Raw genomic sequence first — 23,313 nt, forward strand, 5'->3', positions numbered from 1 at the left:
TGACATTGAACAAAATTTAATTCATAAAGACCAGATTTCCATATTGTTTATGTAACTAAATATGAAGACAGCTACTTGGTGGGATTTCCTGGAGCACATAAATGAATTAGGCTCCTTAATTCTTCTTAATTTTAGGTGTGAAAACACTTAAAAGTGAACCCAAGCTTTCTAGATATTTCTAGGAACGATTGAAAACTTGATTACTAAAACTCATGTATGCTTGTCAGAAGTGTTAGAGCAATACAGAGAAATACAGAACACTATCATAGATACCTGTGGTAAGATAGGATAAATCTGATGGTAAATAATTAAATGTTGTGAGTTGAACTGGGTTTTCTTTCTAGTATAAAGACTGTGTTGAAAATTTGGCAGCTAGCATTCGTGATATGTGGACCATGCTTCCAGTTAGCTTATTCTTAATCTAGAGCACTGAAATTATAAAGAATAAATCCTAGGATTTTTTTCTTGTGAAAGTATGCAGTATAAATCTAACTTCACTTATTTAGACTAACAAGTTCCAAGAAACTTGTATGTATTCATACCACATGACAAAGCAGTAAATATATTGGTGGACTTTTAGACTAGTAGATGCCACTTACCTGACGGGGGAAAAAAGAAAGAAAATTATTTGCTGAACTTTAAGATATTTTTTTTTAATAGTGTTATTTTCTGCCCCCAAATTGTAAAAGTAAGACACTGTATACAAGCATGAGTTAATCTTAAAAATCTGGTGAGACACTGATCTTGTTCAGATAATATTTTTTTTTTTAAATCATTTAAATCTATTCCTTTCTATCTTGGGGAGCATAGGGTGTCACAAGTATTATTTTCAGTCACTGGGTGGTTATATCTATTTTCTGTTGTATTCCAAGTAGTTGAAGGATTCATTGTTTCCTACTGTTGTGGTTTAACCCCAGCTGGCAACTAAGCACCACACAGCCACTTGCTCACTCCCCCCTGGTGGGATGGGGGAGACAATCGGAAGGGTGAAAGTGAGAAAATGTGTGGATTGAGATAAAGACAGGTTAATAGGGAAAGCAAAAGCCGCGCACGCAAGCAAAGCAAGGAATTCATTCACTCCTTCCCATGGGCAGGCAGGTGTTCAGCCATCTCCAGGAAAGCAGGGCTCCATCATGCGTAAAGGTTACTTGGGAAGACAAACGCCATAACACTGAATGTCCCCCCCCTTCCTTCTTCCCCAGCTTTCTATGCTGAGCATCACACCATATGGTATGGAATAGCCCTTTGGTCAGTTGGGGTCAGCTGTCCCAGCTGTGTCCCCTCCCAACTTCTTGTGCACCCCCAGCCTGCTCGCTGGTGGGGTGGGGTGAGAAGCAGAAAAGGCCTTGACTCTGTGTAAGCACTGCTCAGCAATAACTAAAATATCCCTGTATTATCAACACTGTTTTCAGCACAAATCCCAAACACAGCCCCACACCAGCTACTGTGAAGAAAATTAACTCTATCCCAGCCAAAACCAGCACACCTACTAATGGCCTGAAACTAGCTGTAGTTGAAAGAAGCAGCTGGTAAAGCATAATAGCAAAAAGTGATAATGACACTTATTTCAGGAAGGAACTTCTGCTATGGAAAACCTAAACGAGATGCAGTGTATGTGGTTCCAGACTGAATGTGCTGCAGCTTATCAGAGGCTAGGGAAATACGGTGATGCCTTGAAAAAATGTCATGAAGTAGAAAGGGTAAGTAGGTGCAAACACCATCAATTTCTTTCCCAGTATTTCTCACACACTAATGAAGATACTTGCTGATGTAATCAGCATGATTTTCTTTGCATGTAAATTTTTTAGTATAATGACTTTTAAAAACAGCTTAGTACTTGATGATTTATTGTAATAGATAAGATGTCATCCCTAGCTATTATACAAAAAATGATTATTTGAAGTGAAAAGGATTCAATATAAAATACCGTGTCTCCTAACTATACAACTATTTGTACATTAACTTTATGCTGTCTTTTGCCAATTGTTTTTTTAATCAGAACAATCACATTTCAGTTGGCTTTTAAAGAGTGCATAAGTCTGAATAATTACATTATAGTTTTTGTTAACAAAACGAGATTTTTCTGATTGGGGTTTTTTCCCTACTGACAGGTTCTCTTGGACAGTCAGTATTATAAGGATATTTCTATGCCTGTTAAATATTGCTTGTAAATAATATCAGTTGTAACTTTATTCACCTTTATCTAATTAAAAAAAATAGACTAAGCAAGGGAAGTGCATAAGAGTTGTGTGGTTTTTCTGTTTTTCTTGAAGCATTTTTTTGAGATAACAGATGATCAATTTGACTTCCACACATACTGCATGAGAAAGATGACTCTTCGTGCCTATGTAGACCTCTTGAGATTAGAAGATGTGCTCAGGAAACATGCCTTTTACTTCAAGGCTGCTCGATCAGCAATTGAAATCTACTTGAAGCTCCATGATAATCCTCTTACCAATGAAAGCAAAGAACAAGAAGTGAATTCAGGTACCTAGACCATAATGGAGGCTCATATATGTATGACACATGTAAAAGCTTATTAAGCTAAGTTATGTGCTATAGAATAAATGTGACTTGTAACATATGCAAGTTTTTCCTCTTTTCTGTCACAATTTGGTAACTGAAAAGATACCGTAGATAACATGCTACAGCTTTCTTCCTCTCTGTTCTCCTGTCATCGTATTGTAAAACTAGAACATGAATGAACCTAGCTATAGTTGAAGTACATGGGGAGGAGTGGCATTTCAGAACATTAAGAGGAAAAATCAAATTCAGTTCAGCCATTTATCCATTTAAACAAAAGATAAATGTCATTAACAGATGAATTACAAAATAATGGATAGATTTTGTGGGAAAGCAGTCTGAATGGTAAGAATTTAATTTTGATGTAGTGTATTTAATTTATTACACAGTAATACTAGTTAACACTGCATTACATTTTATATTTTTTCACATAACTTCAGGACCAAAGAATACATGGGTAAGTGTGTATTAGCAAAATTAATACATTTAGGAAACAATTTAAAACTAGTGTTAAATGGAAAGCAGACTTCCATAGGAAACCAGTGGGGTGTGGTTTGGAAATCTGAGGACTCAATGACAAATGAGTTATGAGTTGTTTTTTTGTTTAAGATAAATAGTTGCTTTTCCTTTTGCGGAATTGCAGCTACTATCAGCACTGCAGTGGCTGTTGACTAAAGGATTGAAGTTAATGTCTAGCTCTTTGCAAAGGGAAGAATATTTGACATGGGAAAAAGTTAAACTAAACCAAAAATGCCACTTAATATTGCCGATACAATCTTTCCTTTCATTCAGAGGTGAATAAGTTTTTCTATATCTGCCTACGTATAATAAAGTACATACGAAAAGAGGCACATTTCACAGCACAGTTCAACTTGCATCTTTTTTCTCTCCAATATTAATTTGTTTCTGTATATAATGTAAGATCAGTGTGTGACAGAGGATCTTGATAGCAATATGTTCTAGAAACTAAGGTGGGGAAGAGTCTAAGAAGTCATGTTATTTCATTTGCCTCCTGTGCATTGGGATTTAGTAGGCTCATTCACAGGGGAAGACAGCACTGTATGAATGAGGTAAAAAGAACACTTGCTTCTCCTTGCTTCCCTGTCTCAGAATGGTAGCTGGCCCCAGCAGAGAGGTTATGGTGCCATAGCCACAAAAAAGATGTGTTAGCTCCTCAGTAGCTCATTCTTCTGTTCCTTGCCACATCATTAGCACAAATCTTGTTCTCAGTAAAACACCACAGTAAACAGAGTGGAAACTACAGTATTCTGGTTAAACTGGTCGGGTCAGTGGGACAGCTGGGAAGGAAAAAAAGAGGGGTGAATGGAAAGAATGAAGACTCCTCACTTCTATGGGAACCTGTAGGAAACCGTATTTTGTGTGTTCTGCTTTTCATGCAACTGTTAAACCTTCTTGGTTTATCTAAAATGCTAGTCCAGTCTACATATCTAAACATGCAAGCAGCCTGAAGATTCATATAATGGTCCTGCTAATACATACCAGAATATTTTACCTCTCCTCATCCCAAACAATATCAGTTTTCACTTGCATCCATGTAGCTATCCCATGGCATTTGCAGAAAATCAGTGCAATTATCATGTCTGTATATTGTTCAGAAACTTTAATGAAAGATAACAGGCTTGTTTTAAGATAGAATGTAAATCTGTCTGGACGTTTCTAGTTAGCATTAGAAGGAAGGTGAGCTACAGTCAATAATGGGAGCTTAGTAAGCTTACCCTTGAAAACCATTGTCTGTTTTCTAAGGTAAAACCTGTCATAGATGCAACAACTTTATGTAGTTAACTTTTCAAATAATTGAGGTTTCTATAACAACTATGTAAGAGACAATATGCAAGATCAAGTGTTGTGTTACGCTGTAAATAGTAATCCAGTAGTAATGTTGGACTGTATAGTGATGATAGTCTGGCAAGTGGAACTCACTGTAAAAGTATGCCATTTTGGTATGGGGGAGGAGCGTAGTGGCATGTCTGAGTGTTGTTTGAGAGAAACAAGATTTTTAATTAAATATTCTGTTAATATAAGTTATCTGTTTGTTACCTTAATCTGTAGAAAATCTCTCAGCCAAAGAATTAAAGAAAATGCTTAGCAAGCAAAGAAGAGCACAGAAGAAAGCAAAACTTGAAGAGGAAAGAAAACATGCAGAAAGAGAGCGACAACAAAAGAATCAAAAGAAAAAGCGAGATGAAGAGGAGGAGGAAACTAGTGGACCCAGGGAAGAGCTAGTTCCTGAAAAACTGGAAAGGGTTAGCATGGTCTTTCATGTTAAATTCATGTGATAATCATAAAAGGCCTATAATATGAGGTTACTGTCAGGTTCTCCTAAAAGAATCGAGGGGGTTTTGTAAAATCATTTTTGCATGCAAAGATACCTTTTTGTAGTTTATCTCTATTTACACTAAAGAAAAGTATTATTTTTTCCTCTAATAAATCAAAGTTCTATATTAATAATATTGTTACTTTCTTTAAATTCTTTTTTTTTTCGAGCAGTAGGCCATCCTTCATTAAAATAGGTACTGAACAAAAAGATGGTTCTTGCCTGAAGAACTCTGGTTTTCATACAGTGACTAGAGAATAACTGAAAGAAAACCAATGTCCTTTATCACAGTAACTTCAGAAGTTTAAGCTTGTTGTCTAAGGTGGTCGTATTTAATTGTTTCCTAAATGCTAAATTACAACACTCAATATGTTACATAAGCAGTGCCGGAGTTAGCAATGATGTTGTCTTCATTGGCAAGAAATCTTGAGTAACTACTTTTAAATCTTGCTGTTCAAATAAAAATGTTGTGGTTCAGTTTAATTCAGAAAGCTATCTACAGTTCACCTTTGGCCTCTTATTTAAATGCTCTGAATAACAGAAACTGTCCTTGGTGTTTTTTATTTGACATTTATTTTAAGCTTTAAATTTCACTGTTTTTATTAAAACAGGTAGAAAATCCATTAGAAGAAGCCATTAAGTTCCTTATACCACTTAAGAATCTTATTGGAGATGACATAGAAACACATTTATTAGCATTTGAAATATACTTTAGAAAAGGTAAAGTACTGCATAATTTTATTTTTGCTCTACAAAATTTTAACCCTTCACTGCAGCCTATGTTATCTGAGTGTAGCCTAAAATGGTCTGGAATAGATATTTACTTGACTGAAGCTGGGGTTTGCATCATAGCCAGTAATAATAGGGGAAATAGCATTTTTGTGTAGCCACCCTTAAAAATCCAAAAAAACTAAGAGCTAAGTAAGTTGTATTATATACTAATAAATGCTGTAGAAAGATGTTTGCAGTGTGATCTTCAATTATGTAGGGGGGAAAAAGCAAAACAGATAGTAACTTCATCTGTGCAGTGTTGCCAGAATTCGAGCAGCAGAATAGCTATTTTATTAGCAATTTGGATGGGGAAAAATAAATCTCCTTTCTAATTCTGTGTAGGCATTTATGTTTCTAGTGTTTGTACTAGATTTACTAAAGAAAACAGTAGTTGATATATAGAGAAAAAGTTCTGTATTCTTAATCTTCATATGTTTTTGTTTGTTCTCCTTCCCACAGGAAAGTTTCTGTTAATGTTACAGTCTGTCAAAAGAGCTTTTGCTATCAACAGTAATAACCCATGGCTACATGAGTGCTTGATTAAATTCTCTAAAGCTGGTATGTGTGTAGGAAGTACGTATGTATGTATAAAGATACAGGAACTTATATTGTACAAGGACATAAGTATATATTTTTGTAATGTATAAATACTCTTGAAACACAAACTGATATGAAGAAAAATAAAAAGATGGTTTGTTTTCCATGGTAATACCCAAGAAAACACAGGTTGTGCTATGCAGGGTACTGTGTATGTATTATATTGTATTCCTTCCTCCATTAATCCACCAGGTGGACCCAATAACTCATTTTGGCTAGATTTCACAGAGGAGTAGGTGTTCCAAAGATCCTTGAAATTCTTAAGTTTTAAGAAAATAAGTGGCAGATGTGGGAGAGATTCTGATGGAAGCCAAGTATGTGTTGTGAACTTGCAGCAGAAAGTTTACATGACAGAGCACCCTTTATCAATGTTTCATCTATAAATGCATCAGTAATGCTTGTGTTGACCTGTTTTGAACTGAAATTTGTGTTTGTGCCCAAATTTTAAAAATGGGAATTTTATCAGTGATGTTTATGGTTTCACACTGTTTTCTACAGTTGTTTAAATGGCTTTTTTTGCTTCTCTCCCTCTTACCTTTCCCCTTCTAGTATCTGACCATAGTAACCTCCCAGAAATTGTGAGCAAGGTCCTAACTCAAGAAATGCAGAAAATCTTTGTTAATAAAAACTTGGAAAGTTTTAATGAAGAATTTCTCAAACACAATGCTACCTCCATTCAGCACCAACTGTCAGGTTTGTTAAACTTCTTAATGCTCTAGAAAAGGGGATAATTTCAGTGATTTAAATCCAGAATCTTTATCTGCAGTCTATAATTCATACATAACATATGAATTTCTGGCTCATTGAAATTTTACATTGGTTTTTTTTCTGTCTGCTCTCTTACCATGTTAAAAAAAAAAACTCATTCACTTTTTTATTAGATGCTGCTTTTTTTATTAGAAGGAACCTGCTTCTTACCTCCAAAAAGTGTGATCAAACCACCACAGATATTCAAATATGGAAGCACTGTCATCCCTCCTGTTGCAGCTTCTAGTTTTGACATTATTAGAAAGTATAAAACAAACTCCTATATGTTAGAAGCAGTGCTTTTCCATTTTCTTATCAGCTGGAATGTCTCTGTTCCTACTTATAGCTTTGTCATGTAGCAACAGCATCAATAAAAATATCACAAACTTGTTATGCTACTTTTGCTTTTCTGCTTCATGGTCAACAATGAAAATGTTGAAATACGACACTCCTACACTATTTGTGTAGAAGAGCTACAAGTAGCTGCTGGAGTTGAGTCAAAAGAAGTTGGAATTGAAATTTGTCCTGTCTACTGAGTACAGAAAGTTTTGGAATAAAAACTAATGTCACCTGAGAAGTTAGTAGAGGAGAAAACAAAACACCTCTCCAGCAGTTAGGAAGCAAAAATAAGTGTAGATTTATCAGGCACTTAAAGTACTTAGAACAGTACTAATCTCACCTAGTTTGTAAAAGTTACCCAGGGTCTGTCCAGAATCACTGGAGAAAGTTAGCTTCAGAGGATTGTTCGTCTCTCATAAAGGAAGGTTAGGTAGCTTACGCCAAACTTACAGAGGCCATTAAAAGATCCCTGTTTCAGGACAGCATCTTGAGAAATACTTGCACCCCTTTCCTGTGAGCAGGCTCAAGATTTGGGAAGTCAGGTACAGATATCTCAGCAGGCAGTTGCTCTTGATTCTTATAGATGTGTTCTTCCACTCTTGTCATTGTTGGGCATCTAACTAGATGTTTTCCAAGTTCTACTTTCTGGTCCTCCATTATTATGGAAAATAGTACAGTCACTTTGTCATAGTAATTGTACAGGCTAAGACTGTCATACTTCAGAGTTTGGCTTCACACTGTCTACGTCTTTAGTGCCTTTGTGAAGAACTCAAGCTAAATAATTGACAGTGGTAGCACCCATGTTAGAGACATGTCGGGGACCCCTTTGAAGAAGGTGAGTCTATTCACATTCACTGGAAGTGAGGGGCTTAAATGTGTAAAAGCTCCTTAGGGTCAATCAATAGACTTTAGGGTCCAGTGATCACTGTGATCCAACAGTGTATCAATTTACAGGCAGTAGGAACAAATGTGGGATTAGGATTTTGAAGTTAAATCAGGAGTGAACTAACCACAGACATGTCCTTGATAACTTTAGGTCTTCACCTATGTGTCAGTCTTCCACTTATGCTGAAACAGGTTTGAAGCAATTGACTTACCTCCTGTACAATTTATAAATTCTTAAACTGTCATCTTTAATTCAAGTTTGAAAATGTAAAGGTCTGAAAGACCTAAACCTTAAGTCTGAGAGTACAAATGAGTGTTTTCTCAGCTTAAAATAATGACTAGTAAAAAAATTATAGGCAGGATTTTTAATCCCTCTTTGATTTCCATACCATAGCCTTCCTGACTTTAAACAAATGTAACTAGGTTAAGTTTAAGTTTTTTGACAATGATGACTCAAACCTACATATATTCAGTCTAGCAATTTATTTTCTGAAACTGTCTGGATACAAAAAGCAGTAAGAACTAGGAAACTTTCTTTAATTAGGAAAACAAATTTAATAATTGGAGAAATGAGTTGAGCAAGAGGAGACAATACACTCAGAATGTGCGTTTTTAACTCTTTCAGTAAAATGATTTCTTAAGCTTTTTGTTCTTTGTAGTAGATTATGTAGCGAGGTGTGTCTGGACTTTGTATTTGGGAAAAGGAAAGTATATGACATGCCTACGTGTTCATTAAGATGAGATTTTAAATTAAGGCAGCTATGATATGAGAAGCAACACAGTATTTTGCAGAGATGCCCAGACCAATTTTGATAAATTGCTTGTGGTCCAAGGAGCTGCATAGTTACATTAATGCTGTGTCTTACTTCTCACCAGTGTAGTCTAGTTCAGGCAAAGCACCAAACTTGCCTTACATTTTCCTTGTACCTAAGCTCTTTCACTCAGCTCCAGGTTAGTAGACCAGCTTGGCCTTACTTTCTGCCATATGGACATATACTGGTCTGAATTTCTTCTGGACTGTGTCCCACAATTGTTTACTAATTGTATTGTTCACTTACCTCCAGTACTTTTCAAAAGAATTCAGAGTATCTCTGGGAAAATCTTTTACTCACTTCTACATTTGTAAGATGGATTTCATTTAGCCTGCTGATTCAAAGGGCTTAGTCATCAGCGTACTCTTTATGTATATTTCTTGACTGACAGGTCTTCAGTAAAGTGAGGCATTTCACTTGTGCAGAAGCAAAACTCCTGTGTTACTCAATCCTTATGCTTCTAATGACTTTCAAAGCAGCTTTAGTTTCGTTAGTTTTAAGTTATAAGGGAGGAAAATATGGTTTATTAAAACTTGTAAGAAGTCCTAATTCACATTGATTTATAAGCTTTTGGATTCTCTGTGTCTGTATATGTGGTATTGCATTTAGGAACACTATTATCTAAATGTTGTGTTCTTTTTTGTGATAAGGTGCAAAGATGATGTATTTCCTGGACAAATCAAGACAAGAAAAAGCAATTGCTGTTGCTACTAGATTGGATACAAACATGAGAGACAAAAATGTGAAGGTAAAAGATAACAATATTTAAAGCAAAAAAATGTGTGGGATCTTAAATAATGTATACTTAAATGCAGGATAATGTACATGCTTCATATACCATGATAAATTAATATTATTTGAAAGAACAAGGTTTCTAATTTTTTCCCTAAGTAACTATAAGATATCTGAATACCAACAGAGAACCTGTTTGCTCAGATTAGTATTGTTTAACAGTACATCTTTTTAGTAATAAAACAATTGTAAATCACATTTATTAACTGTTACTTTTGTTTCTTTAGACATTAACAAAGGTTTTTGAGGCACTGCTTGATGGCAGTTTTGGAAGCTGCCACACTCAATGTGAAGAATATCAAGCAGCATGTCATAAACTGTTTCCTTTTACGTCTGCCTTTATGCCTGCCACAAACGAGGACGATAGCAGCATTGCATCTGTGAATCATACAGCCATTAACCATGATTTGCTGTCTAATGAAATTTGAATTAGTGTGTGCAAGCCCGTGTGTGTGTATACCTACATGCACACATGTATACAAAACTCTGACTCTCATTACATGCTGGCTGGATACAGATCAGGGTTACTTTTCCAGGTTGTATTTTAATATCTTTAACAGGTATAAAACAAAATATTTGGATAGTTAAATGAAATGGAGTATGCTATTAGTTATTTTTTCTCCCAACAAAAACTGCCAATATTTATGTAAACATTATCCTTAATCAGCATTTTTCATGTTTATACTTGTACAGTTTTAAGTCTTTTAATAATCCATCAGCCCTCCCTCACAAAAAATATGGATGTTAAAGACTGCTTTCACATAAGTGTCGTTACATATATGGATAAATGTGATCATATCTTGTTAATAAATTATCATTTGAGCATTTTTAGCAGACTAAGACTGAAGTGCTGCTTGAATTGCCCTCTTTGTCTTTTACTGTACTTTAGGGTTTTTTTTCTGGGTTTGGGGTTTTTTTTTGTTTTGTTGTTTGGGGGCTTTTTTGTTTGTTTTTTTTTTTTTTAATTTTATTTTTATCTTTGGTCAGTTTGCTTTCTTTTGAGGCACAGTGACAATGAAAGCGTGGGGGGTTGCATGTTTTTTTCAGGTGTGTGTCTTATATGGAACCAGTATTGATGGATATGAAGATGAGGTTTGTGTAAAAAACAAAACAAAACTAAGGCTTTTTGAAAGCTACTCTATCTATCTTGTGTTCCATAGCTATTGTTTCCTTAAGTTTATGGTCAGTTTAACATTTTTAAGTTTGAGTATCCTGAAGCAATTCCCTGTGAAAACATAATGAATTTGATACTGTTGTTTGTCCTTCGTTCCATCTTCCCCTTCCTCCTCTTCCTTCTGGTTTCTCCCCATCTGTTCACCTATTGACACTTAAGTTGAAAAAGCTGCTCCAATTTTGGGCAAATGCAGAAGGTACGGTAATGGGGAATACAGTTCTTCTCTATATCATAAAAATTCACTGGTAAGTTTACTGTATTACCTCCATTAAAAGTCTTAGTTGTCCACTTATGGCCAATACTCCAGTACTTCTCATGCCTAAATACTATTGCTTTAGGTGCTGCAAAGCAAATAGTATGTGAGGAGTATGTTCTACATTTAAAAACTATTTAAGGGAGCACAAAGAGGCTGACTACAAATCATAATGAACCTTTTTCTTACTTTGTATTCTGGTGCATTAACTATTAAATATACAACACATCAAAATGGAAGTCTGAATCTAATATACCTATTTAAAGCGTAGTATTGCTGGACAAAATGGCTACATATGACAGCTTTACATTCTATAAGAACTGCTATCAAAACATAACTATACTGTGGCTTGTACAGAAAATCTGTTTTCTGGAAACTGTAATGAAATCATTCAATCTTGGTTTGTTTTTATTTCACTGTAATGTAAATAATTTCAGTAATGTTAACTAGCCCCTCAAAGGCAAATATAAGTTCATGAAGAGGGGATTTTATTAAAACAAATAAACTGTTCTAATTAAAATTCTCCTTTGCGTGTCATCTGTTTAGATTCAAAATTGTTGAATGGAAAACTCACTGTAAAATATTGCCAACATATGTTATGCTGTAATAAATTATTTTGTACACACTTGCCTTTTGTTTGGAATTTTTGCGTATTTATGGACATCAGACTTCAGCTGATCACCTTCATTAGGTTTTTTCCATTCTGTCACAACATTGACTGGTTTAATGTGGACTCTGAGTAGTTAAGAAACAAAAAAAATCACTATTTAGCACATTGAGACATGTATCTCTATAGTAACATACTAACCTGAGAAATATGGCACGATGTTTTTGTCTTATGTGCCACCATGTGCCGTTTGCTGTGGAACAACTTGCTTAAAGATGTCTCCAGCAGGGAGAGGTAGTTGTCCGTAATGGGATTGTTTTGGCTCAGCAGTATCCTAGGAGCACTTTGCCTTATGCAGGCTGACAAAGACTTGAAGTGGTACGGTGGTCTTCTGTCTTTTATAGTCATGACGCTTACATTGCTAGAGATTTGATTCAGGCCTTCAAAAGAAGGCTGGGGGACTATAGATAAGACTGCCAGTCCAGTCCTCTGGTATCTGTTTAGCTTGACACTTTAAATCAGCCTTGAGCAAAAATACCTGGGGTATCTTTTCAGCAGTTTATTCCTTGAGGAAGTAGATGAATAGTTTTGATTTCTAGACTAAGAATTGTAGGAACTCTTTTGAGAATTCTGAAAATGTAAGAGCTGAGTCTTCTGTCACCCAGTGTGTGGTTTGGTTTTCTCTTAGAACTGCTGGAGGCATAAGCTGCTGAGTTTTCTTCAGGGCTGTCATCGCAGGTGTGAACTGCTTGGGATAGTAGATGCTTGGCAATCCTGTAGACCACTGCAAAGAGCGAGTAGGGTAGTATGGAAAGGATGACAATAATAATGGAGAAGAACAGATGTCAAGGAAAGGTATTTTTCTTTAAACTATTCTGAAAAGATTTGGTGTCTTTTCAGTAACTTGAATTAGAAAAGGCATCAAACTTAACAGGCCTGTTAAGTCATCCCAGAGGAAATGTGCTATAATATAAAAATGCTAACAGTATTTACATGTCATAGAATCAGTGTTTCACATTTCAGTGTTTAAACTTGAAAATGTATCAGCTGGCCTAGCTCTACTCTTTCTTTTTCAGTCTTGTTTTCTTCATCACTTTCTTGCCTTTTTTCCTCTGTGCGATTTGACCTGATTTGCCATCTCAAAAATAATTTAATCCACTTTGACAGTCAGTTATAGTCATTCTTGTTCCATTCTCCCATCCCTAAACTTCTTTCCTCCTCTAGCAAATGTGACATCCCAGAAGACACCTTCTCTTTTCTTACCAGTCCATTGGCATCAAAATAACTGCTTGGCTGCATCAAGAATTTGTGGACAATCCCGATCGAGTTAGCTTGTGGGGGTGACCCTAAAGTTGAAGACCCTCAGACCTCCTTTGCCCCAGCACAGTCACACCCTATACCTGATCTTTTCATGTCTCAATTCCGAGACTGGCTATTTTCTCTCAAATGAGGTTAGCTGAGAGAACACACAATGGCTGAGACTAGGTTATTTCCTGTTCTCAGCACCATCTATTCCATTGACCCACAGGGAGGTGGAAGGAGTGACCTACTTCTGCTACACATCTCCTTTTTTCTGTAACTCTGGCCTGGCCTCAATTAATGCATAAAGAGCAAGGCAGCAATTTCATCAGGCCCTAAGTAAGTTGCTTTAAGATGCTTCACAAGCAGACTTGTGTCAGTGAAGCTATTAATATATAGCATATTTCAATGGGAGACAGTCTGTGGTAAGGACTGGTGAAGCTAGCTTTGACTGTAGCAGTGGATCTGAAAAGTCACTCGTGTAGACAGGGAGTGAAGCCCTGATCATCTGCAACTGGAGCTATAGCTAAGTCTTGAAAACTGATTCCTGGTTCAAACCTGAAAAGTCTGAAAGAATTGCTAAAGACCAAAACAAATTCCAGGTCTTGTAATGTGCTTGAGTATTTTTACCCTGGGTTTTTTAACAAAAGGAAAGAAGCCTTTGACTAATCAAGGAAATCATACTGTTTTCATCTGGCAGGTTAACATATCTATATAGGCCAGTTTTAATACATTAACAAGAAACATTTTTTATCAATATATCACTACACTTTTTTTATCAGTTGTTTTTATCAATACCATATTCAAATGCTTCACAACCTTGCAATGCATTCTCACAACCTTTGTTTAATCTTTGTTGTGATGTGGGCCCTAACAACCTGCAGCTACCTTAAGATGGGATTTGCTGTCCAGGCAGAAGGATAACGTGAATACAGCAACAGTCTAGCAAAAGGCTGCCTTGCAGAATGCGGGATCTCGCTTATCTCGATGTGCCTGGCAGTATTAGATAGTTCGGGGCATTGTTTACTGAGGAGCTAATTCAGCTTGCTGAACTGACAGAAATGTTTCACTTCATTTTTGACTGATCTGATTCCTGGTGGTTAATGAAAATGCATCAGACGATCGCCAGAACTAGTGCAGGGGAAGCAGCAGGAGAAGGAGCGAGCATCTGAGACAGGCCAGCTCATCTTCAGTTGCAATATGAGTGTGTCGCTGGGTAGCGTATGTGCCTCTTGGGCTTCACTGCCAGCAGATTGAACCATGGAGCCTTCATTGCTTATGACTTATCCATGCTGATAGCTGGGTGTCAAAAATGCCGCACCTCTTTCAGCAGCAGGAAGCTCCCTATATGGCTGGGCATCTCGGCCCGGATCTGCGGTAGCTGGGGCTGTGTCCTTCCTCAAGGCCTGTGAAAGTTTTAGGAGGAGCTGAAAAAGACAGTAGTAGCAGTAGTGTTTCTTAAGTATATAACTTAACTTCACTATGTACACAACAGAGCGGCATGGGCACAATTCTGACTTGAACTTGGGTTAGGTGCGTTTGCTGCCTGAACAGATGTTCTGCAGCTATGCGCTCATATAGCACCTATATGATTACATTCACCTATATGATTACATTAAGAATTCTGCTATGTTGTATATATATAGGTTAGTTAGGCTTAATTTGCTCATTACCAATCTTAGCAAAATCTTCAAAATGCCTTAGGTATTCTGGATGTGAAACTGTGGATGCATTAATTTTGATTACTGTAAATTATAGTAAAAATTTACTTACCTGTCTTTTTTTGTAGATCTTTGAAAATATTTCATTTTGAGATGTTTTATTGGGAGTTTCTTTTATAAATCCTATTGCTTACCCCTGCACAGACCAAATAATTGTGTTAACAATGTGAGTGTCACGAGAACTCACTGACGAAGCATCCAGTCTCGCGTAGGGTCCTGCAGTACTTCGGCCATCTCGCACGAGTACTCCCTCTTTTCTTCTCTCGCTCCCACGAGCGGGCAGGCAGAGAGGCATACCCAAGGCTGACAGACTACTTCCATCATAGGGAATAAGCCGGTTCCAAAAGCCCAGGCCCTAACGGAAAATCGCATACCTGATACTCGTGTGGATAACAAAAGTTTAGTCCAGAATTAGCAATTATGGTGGAAGGGGCAGTTTCCCACATCTGTTCTGCTCTAGCATCTCCAGAATTCCCAAATAATGAAGCCCTTAGCTAGGAAGAGGTCAAGCTTTAAGTGTGACGCGAAAGATTCAAGCATAATGATGTTTTCATGTGTGAATGTACTTGCCGCTTACTGTTTCAGCAGCATCATTATATGTACTTTTAGCATTTGTTTTTTCATGTCTGAAACTGCAGGTGTTAATGAGAAGTGTTCAGTTCATGGATTTTCCACTAGAGGGAAGCCTTGCATCCAGAATATTTTCTTGGCAATGAAAGGCTGCAGGTTTTGTTTATTTTCAGGTGTTTTCTGGTGTTGTAGGAAGACCCTAGGAAAATGCCTATCTTCTTTTTTCTTTCAGGCAGTGGAGAGAGGTTGTCGGTATTTTGTGTGTGCTTAAAGAGCTGAATTAGACTCGTATTCATATAACCCGGCTCTCCGTAGGCGTTGATTTGGGGATCTGAAGTTGAGAGCGTAGTCGCGTGGCCTTATTTCATACCAGCTGAGAACAGAGACACTGAGAGAGGATATCTGAGCCCACAGATGGTCAGAAGCACCTTTCAGGAGATCCCGTGTCACATGTAGAAAGCGTCGGTCAACTCAGTTCCTGCCTTACTCTCCTCAGGCTTCTGAAGAGAAGCTGTAGTCCTTCTCTGCTGCCTGTAGGCTGAGGCAGAACGTATTGGTCTTGAAGATTAGCCTTCACTCCAGTTAATTTATCATGGACTAAATACGCTGTCTGTTCACCACTCAGACTTTACTGCTTAAACATATTTCAAGTCTAGACAAAGTATTTGAGAACATGCTGTTACCACTTAAGAGGAGGTTTGGGTTTTGAGAGGTTCCTAGAGGTATTTTAGGTATGCAGTAAGGCAGGAGAAGGAAATACACGGTATTTCCAGGACTGAGTTCCTATGATAAATGGTCAAACTTCGAGCAAATCGGGAAGCGAGGACCAGAGCGGGAGCTGTTTTCCTGTTCCCCCTGTAGAGTGCCTAGCACAGAGCAGTCCTAGTTCAAGACAAGGGTTTATACCACAAGTAATAAATTGTCATAAAACCTATCTATAAACATAAGCAAACTCTACCTGCTTGAGGCCTGGCTTTGCAAATAGTAGTGCAAAAGATATCCAGGGATCCACAAAAGGTGTCACGCACCAAAGGAGTCTGTTAACTGTCACTGGAGATGTTTAATCAAATTTTAACTAAGCTAGGCACTTGTTGATATTGGAAATGAGCTCAAATAATTGGAAATGGAGAGAGTACCTGAACTTGAAGGAATTTTTATTTCTATTAATAACATTCCCTGCAGGTCTAAATGTCTTCCTAGGGAAATCCAAACCAATGGACTGAAGCAGTTAGGTTTGCTATGGATAAATGTATTACTTTGGGATCCGTAGGAGAGACCATGATTCATTTGCTCAGGAGTTAGAGTGCTAATCCAGATGGTGAGGACAGGTACTGGTGGTTAGCTTGGGCATTGCAGAGCATCCAGACGTGAACCAGCTCGGACCGCAGGCAGTTTGCCTGTAACCCCCTCCCACGTGCCTGTATAGAAACGTCAGCAGGTACCCTACGGTTATGCCGCTGTTCGGGACCACGCCACTCAGCTGCCTGATTTGTGAATGCTGAAGCATCCGCAAGCTGCTTCTCCGGGACATGGAGGCAATGAAAACCAAACAGGCCTGTAGTGAAATCAGTAGGTGTAAATCTTCTCTTTGGGAGCCTACAGCTTCACTGGAGTCTTTCTTTTTTAGTAAGCAGGGAATTCTTCAAAAATCTAAAGGTTGGACAACTCTGCTGTCAGGGAACCCCTATATCCAATTCAAAGCCACGGGCACCTCAGGATGACAGACATCTAAAAATAGTTATTGCAATACTGAGATTTGCAAGGCTGATACCCTTTTTTCTTGTGATGTGCCACCTAGACTGTAACATGTTGTGCTAAAATATATAGATCCACGGTATTTCTTGAGCCCACCTGACAATTGCTAAAAACTTTCTGTCTTCTCCCCACTGTACTTCTCCTCCAGCCTCTATCCCTGCTTCAGGCTCTGGCACTTGCTGTTCACTTCTGTGAATAGACTCAAATCAACAGTTCAGCAGGAACCTAACCTAGCAAATGTAGGTTGGTTATCTTCCAATTATATGTAGATAGACGGTGAAAAGACAGAGATGTTTAATCAAATATTTGAGGAGCAGCCCACACATAGTTGAATCAGGCTATGAATATTTTGTTCATGGCCTTCCATTTATGGAAGGTACAAATTCATCTCCCTCACCTCCAAGCATAAGAAGTATGTTTTCCTGGCAGAAACCATGCTCCTCCTGGATTTGCTCAAACAGAGCCCTGGCTATGGCTGTGCATGGTGGTTCTTAACATGTTTCATGGACAATCTCGCTATACTGGCCATCTCTGAGGAGCAGAAGTGGGCGTTGGGGAAATGGCAGCAACAAATAACTGATCAAAAGAAAGTTGCCTTGGTGTATGGCTGTTTACTGTTGGACAGCCTCTCATCAGCATTGCCCATCTTGACAGAAGACCTGGCCTTCCTGAGGAACGGGACCACAGTGGCTGGTGGCCACACTGGCCTGACCTACCACGACACAAATTGGCTGCAGAGATGTGTTTTTTCTCCAAAAACACCAGCTATTGCTATCTCCGTGGGTTTTTTCTTTCCCTCTGTTGTCTCCTCCTGCTTGCTGAGGGCTTGTAAACTTGCTCTACATAACAAGAAATTCATGCCTGTGTTGAGTGCTAAGCCCTGCACAATGCCACACAAGCATTAAGTTGGTGTGCGCTCTTTGAGGTGTGCTTTCAGGAAGACTCGTGGCCTAAGTAATCCTGGATGCAACAGCATAATACACGCATTTCTCAATACCATGGCAGGATAAACCTGGATGTGCAGAGCTGGGTTTTTAGGTGTCTGCAGTGGCAAAGCCTGTGTTTTCCAGTGGTGTTTTATGTTCAATTACTTTTTTTAAACTGTCCTCTTGTGTAAATGCTCTGACTCTAGTTTTGTATGCAAATCCTCTGCTGCAGAAATACAACTAGTAAATTAGTGCTGGGCAGTATGGAGTGGGCAATTTTGAAAGCCTGTTATTTATGAAATAAAAGTTGGAAATAGAAAATGAGCATATGGAAGAAGTTGCTGTCACAGATCCTCCCTCTGGCTGGGAGAATTAGAGTACGGTTTACTTTCATTTGTGAGGAAACGCTGCTATGGCTTGTCACAAAAATTATTCGATGCTGAGAAAAACGTAAAAAACCCAGGGCTTTTAATAATTATTCTTAAATTGAAATGCAGTGGTCTCAGAGGAAAAAGCAGGACGCGGTACGTGGTCACTGACTGTAACACTGATTCTTTTCTTCCCATCTACACAACCCCCTGTGCACTCCTAACAAGAGAGGCTCCAGTGGACTAAAGCATGGTTACTTCCCAACCATAAATATGCAAATCCCTGTCCCTTAAAGAAGCGTGATTTACTGGCTAACCAAAGCGCAAGGATTACTGCCTTTGTTCCACATTTGTATGGTGACTGACTCAATGGGGTCCCAGTCCATGATTGGCACTCCTGCAACTCAAATAAATGAAGAGCTCCACTTCTGTTCTAACATATGCAACCACATGCCTTCAGCAAACAAGCCGTCGTGGCTTCTCCTTTTGTTTCCTACTGCCTTAAAGCCAACAGAGCATGGGAGGGAGAGTAAGACTTGATTTTTTCAGCCTGCTTCGGTACCTTGCTTCAGTAGCGTGGATGGGAATGACATCCTGCATGCACCCCCTGCCATTCCTGACTTCCCCTATTCTTGTGGCTGTAGTGGTCTGAGTTACCTTGAGATTGGTGCAATACAAGAGAAAGATGCTTCTGGACCATGGAAAAACCAACGCATTGGTTTAGTCACATAAACAGACAAAATGGACAAAACAGGCAAGTAAAACAGACAAAAATGGAAACCCGTGTACATTTTTAAAAAGAAAAAAAACCACCACAAAACCCAGAGGATATTCAGCGTTCCCAGGAAAATCTAATAAGAATTCTTCTCAGGCAAGGAACACTTCTCTTTCTTTGGATGTGGTTTGTATCTTTTTGGCCAGGTATTTTGGCCACAAGTATATTTTATTATCATTGCAATTATTAATTACATCAATTTACAATCTATATTTTTTGGTCAGCTTTAAGGTTCTGGAAACACACAGTCCCCAAACAATCCTGGATGTGAAGTACAAGATGACTGAGCCGAACAGGCCATGTGTATGTGACTGTGTGAGATATCATAATAGAAACAGTACAAAATGTGTGATTTTTAGTCAGAGCAAATACCACTGATGTAAAATACATCTGCTTGAAAATTTCACTGCCTTTTATTTTACTTATGGAGGATATGAATTAGGAGAGATGTCGTCTTATTTTAATACATAAGAGCTCCCTTACATGTTTCACTCCACAGGACTTAAAATTTCTTTCCAGTGTGGTTTGTGTGTCAGATATTTTTCATGAAACACAAGCCTCTTAAGCCTTAAATTCCCATTTGTTTCTTGTATATAATCACCCACTGTTGAGTCAACATTCCTTCCCCTCTTGACAAAATTACCATTTTTTTGAAGTAGCACAGTATCCAGCCATCTTAACTCCTCAATTTATCAACAGTTCAGAGCAAAAGCAGGTGGAAAACAACAGCTGTTTCTCATTCGCATTTGAAATGCCACAAGTTTCTTGATGGAGTGGTAGTCATGAAAGGTTTTGAAGCAAAACTGGCAGAAAGGTAGAGAACTCAGCTTCTCCAGTTCATGATCCAGCATATTAACTTACACCAATACCACGATGGTGGCAATAGCATCAGGTAGAGGTAGAAACAGTGGTTTGCCCTGAGCTAGAGCCCACAACCTGATGACACAGAAAATAAAATTGTTACATTGCGTTCATATGTGTGCTTTTTTCATTTTTTTCACATTACCCTTTTAAACTGATACTGCTACTGGACTCTTTGGATGACTTCTGCTGGGGGAGAACTTAATGGAAAAAGAACAAGCTCTTTCCTTCACTCAGTCATGTGCAGTCTCTCGTGTGCAATCTGCGCATGCAGAGGATATGTGCACAGCCTTGTTTTCCTGGAAATAGTCAAAAGGAGGCAATTTCTTCACTTCCAGTTGCCACACAGCACTCCAGCCACCGGGCTCTCTCCCCCTCCTGGCTTACTGCCATGGTCCCTTTGCTCACATTTCTCTTGCTGTCTTCTTGGCTTTTTGACCACTTCTCTCCGCTTGTTCTCTGGTTTCTCCTTTGCACTACAGGGAAAAAACTACCAGACAACATCCATCTCCTCGCATTAAGATCCAGAAGCACTAGTACAGCTTTCAAGCAGTGTTTTGGTTGGTTTCTCCTACATCTGAAGTGATCTCATTCTAAAAAAGGGCCTCATATCTCTCCACTGTCACTATAGCTCTTTCTATGGATATCTATTATCAGAGCAGGGCGACCAAGATCATGAAAGGTCTCGAGGGCAAGACTTAGGAGGAGCAGCTGAGGCCATTTGGCTTGTTCAGCTTGGAGAAGAGAAAGCTGAGGGGTGATCTCACCGCAGTCAACAACTTCCTCAAGGGGGACAGCAGAGGGAGAGGTGCTGATCTCCTCTCTCTGGTGACCAGCGACAGGACACGAGGGAAAGGAATGAAGCTGCGCCAGGGGAAGTTCAGGTTGGACATTAAGAAAAGGTTCTTCACTGAGAGGGTGGTCGGTCACTGGAACGGGTTTCCCAGGGAAGTGGTCACGGCACCGAGCCTGTCAGTTCAAGGAGCGTCTGGACGATGCTCTTAGTCATATGGTTTAGTTTTCAGTAGTCCTGCGAGGGGCAGGGAGTTGGACTTGACGATCCTTAGGGGTCCCATCCAACTTGAGACATTCTACGATTCTATGAGGTACTGCCTATATACTTCACAGTCAGTGCATGCTCTGTGCAGTTGGATTTTGAGGATTTTCTGATGGACATGCAATTTTGCTGTGACTTTTACTGAACTCAAGATTGAAAGTTCCCCAAAACCCAGCTGTAATATATAATACAGCCCAATATCTCTTGCGTTTGGTTTTATAACGCACTCCAGTTTGCTTTGCTGATAGACATTCTGTTTTCAGGATATCACCAATGTTTTGTACTAGCAAAACAAACATAGGCATCATTGGAAAAACCTGGTGACCGATGAGGAAAAGAAGAAAAGGACTTGTCATGCAACTTGATATTACAAGTGTTTCTGCAAATGTGACCAGGAATTAAGTTGTCAGCAGTTGTCTGTTTTGACCCAAACAGCTAAAATGTATCTTAGGTTACACCAATGTGAAGAAGAAGTGGAGGTGGTACTAGGTACCTCCAGCAGTTCTGTACCAAGAACATGCAGACAGCACTTTCCTGAGTACAGAAGAATCAAACAAGCAAAGACCATCTCCATGTTTTCAGGTCCAAGCCTTTGGTTAGGACCTATATGTCTCCTGTAGAGTTGGAGTACATTTGGGCTAGTCTTCCCAGTTAAGTTTCCTCTGAAAGAGAAACCAGCTTATGCACAAGGAAAATGCTTAGAAACTGAAACCACCAGAAGGCAGCTAGAGACAACAGCACATCTGCATCAAAATTACTGTTGCCCCAAGTCAGATTGATAATATGAACATACCTTTCATTAAGTGACACTATTCCTTTCATCTTCTCTCAAAAAGGCATCAAACAGAATCTGATCAAGTTATTTTGAAACTTCCTTATCTCTTACTTACTCACTGCCATCCCTCTCCTTACCTGAACTCCTCTTCCTTTTCCATGCAATACTCAGCTAAAGTCCCTTGACCCAGAAGTTTCAAATTCTTGAGTGGTTTTGCAAATGTCTTTGCTATGGACAGAAGCTCACACTAAACTGTCCCTTCCACCGATGTCAATATAGGTTACAATTACACCTATCAGTTTCAATGACTTTTAATCCAGTTGTAACAATAGGGATTACATCTAAACTGCCATAAACATGTTTCAGAGTAAACAACTTATTTAAATATATCCATTCAAAACTCCAAGAGCTTCTGCCTCATGTTACTGAAAGACAGAGGAAGAGAAAACGGCACGGGCTATATTGTGCTCGCATTTAGGAGGTTAATTTGACAAGCAGAAGATTTAGAAGTGTAATGGGTCAGAGAAAGTGAGTTTAAGTTTTGGCAGAATTCAGCAGGAAGATGTATGCTTTGCTTGCAAGGCCACAGTCACAGGTCCATGAGTTTGCATCCACTGTGTGTCAGTCAGAGGGAGAGAAGAACAAAAGGAATTGTGTCAGTTTGTGGTAAGTCCAGGTTCCGGTTTAAGGTCTACAGAAAAGGTTGGGAGAAGAGGAAGGAAAGTCCTGTGAAAGATCTCTGGCAAAAGATTTTTTTTTTTTTTTTTTTTTTTTAGTTTTTCAAGATTAATTATAGTGTTGTAAGTCACTCACTCTTCCCACTGGTGTTGTGGATTGAGCTACAGGTCACAGGCTTGTATTTAGCCCGGCTGGCAGCAAATACAGGTTGTTACGCCTCTGATGGTAGTTAGGTAGCCTATGTAAAATGCATGTCTCATCTCAGCCAAGCTTTAATTAGGCAGCTGTCCTCATTACAGAACAAGTTTAGCAATTCACTCACATAGGCAATTCCACTTGCAGCGTGAAGGATAAAATAGACCGGAGTGTTAACCACTGTCTCACCCTTCAAAAGAGCATCCTGAGGGCAGGGTTGCGATGCACTGAACATGGAGACAAGTTATACCGATGATGTTTGGTCTATTCCTGCTGTGTGGCTCAAGGAGTTGGGTTTCCCCATGTGTCAGTCTGTCTGGCACCTGTGCTTTTTCATCCTCCGGCAGTTTTCATTCTTCTCCACAGCTGTCTAAATGTTGGGTTCCCTTGCTTTCCTTCAGCTAGAAGTTCGGCGATGATGGGCTTATATTTGTCATTCCCAGGTTTTAAATGAAGCATCTACTTTAGCTACTTGGTACTGTTACTTTTGTAAAGAAT

General features: G+C 38.7%; 1 protein-coding gene across 4 annotated transcripts in view; it reads left to right on the top strand.

Moving 5' to 3' along the window:
• The window catches only part of NAA16 (N-alpha-acetyltransferase 16, NatA auxiliary subunit), a 78,455-nt gene extending 67,538 nt beyond the window's left edge, over positions 1-10,917 (top strand). For all 4 annotated transcript variants that reach the window (XM_075488700.1, XM_075488711.1, XM_075488730.1 and 1 more), the window contains 8 exons: positions 1,572-1,700; positions 2,274-2,487; positions 4,594-4,787; positions 5,470-5,578; positions 6,089-6,187; positions 6,776-6,919; positions 9,660-9,757; positions 10,029-10,917. In XM_075488700.1, the coding sequence (XP_075344815.1) occupies positions 1,572-1,700; positions 2,274-2,487; positions 4,594-4,787; positions 5,470-5,578; positions 6,089-6,187; positions 6,776-6,919; positions 9,660-9,757; positions 10,029-10,229 (1,188 nt within the window). In that variant the 3' untranslated portion in view covers positions 10,230-10,917. The remainder of the gene's footprint in view (positions 1-1,571; positions 1,701-2,273; positions 2,488-4,593; positions 4,788-5,469; positions 5,579-6,088; positions 6,188-6,775; positions 6,920-9,659; positions 9,758-10,028) is intronic.
• The last annotated feature ends 12,396 nt before the right edge of the window (positions 10,918-23,313 follow it).

The sequence above is a fragment of the Mycteria americana genome, chromosome 1 (genome assembly GCF_035582795.1).
Source record: "Mycteria americana isolate JAX WOST 10 ecotype Jacksonville Zoo and Gardens chromosome 1, USCA_MyAme_1.0, whole genome shotgun sequence".
NCBI lineage: Eukaryota > Metazoa > Chordata > Aves > Ciconiiformes > Ciconiidae > Mycteria > Mycteria americana.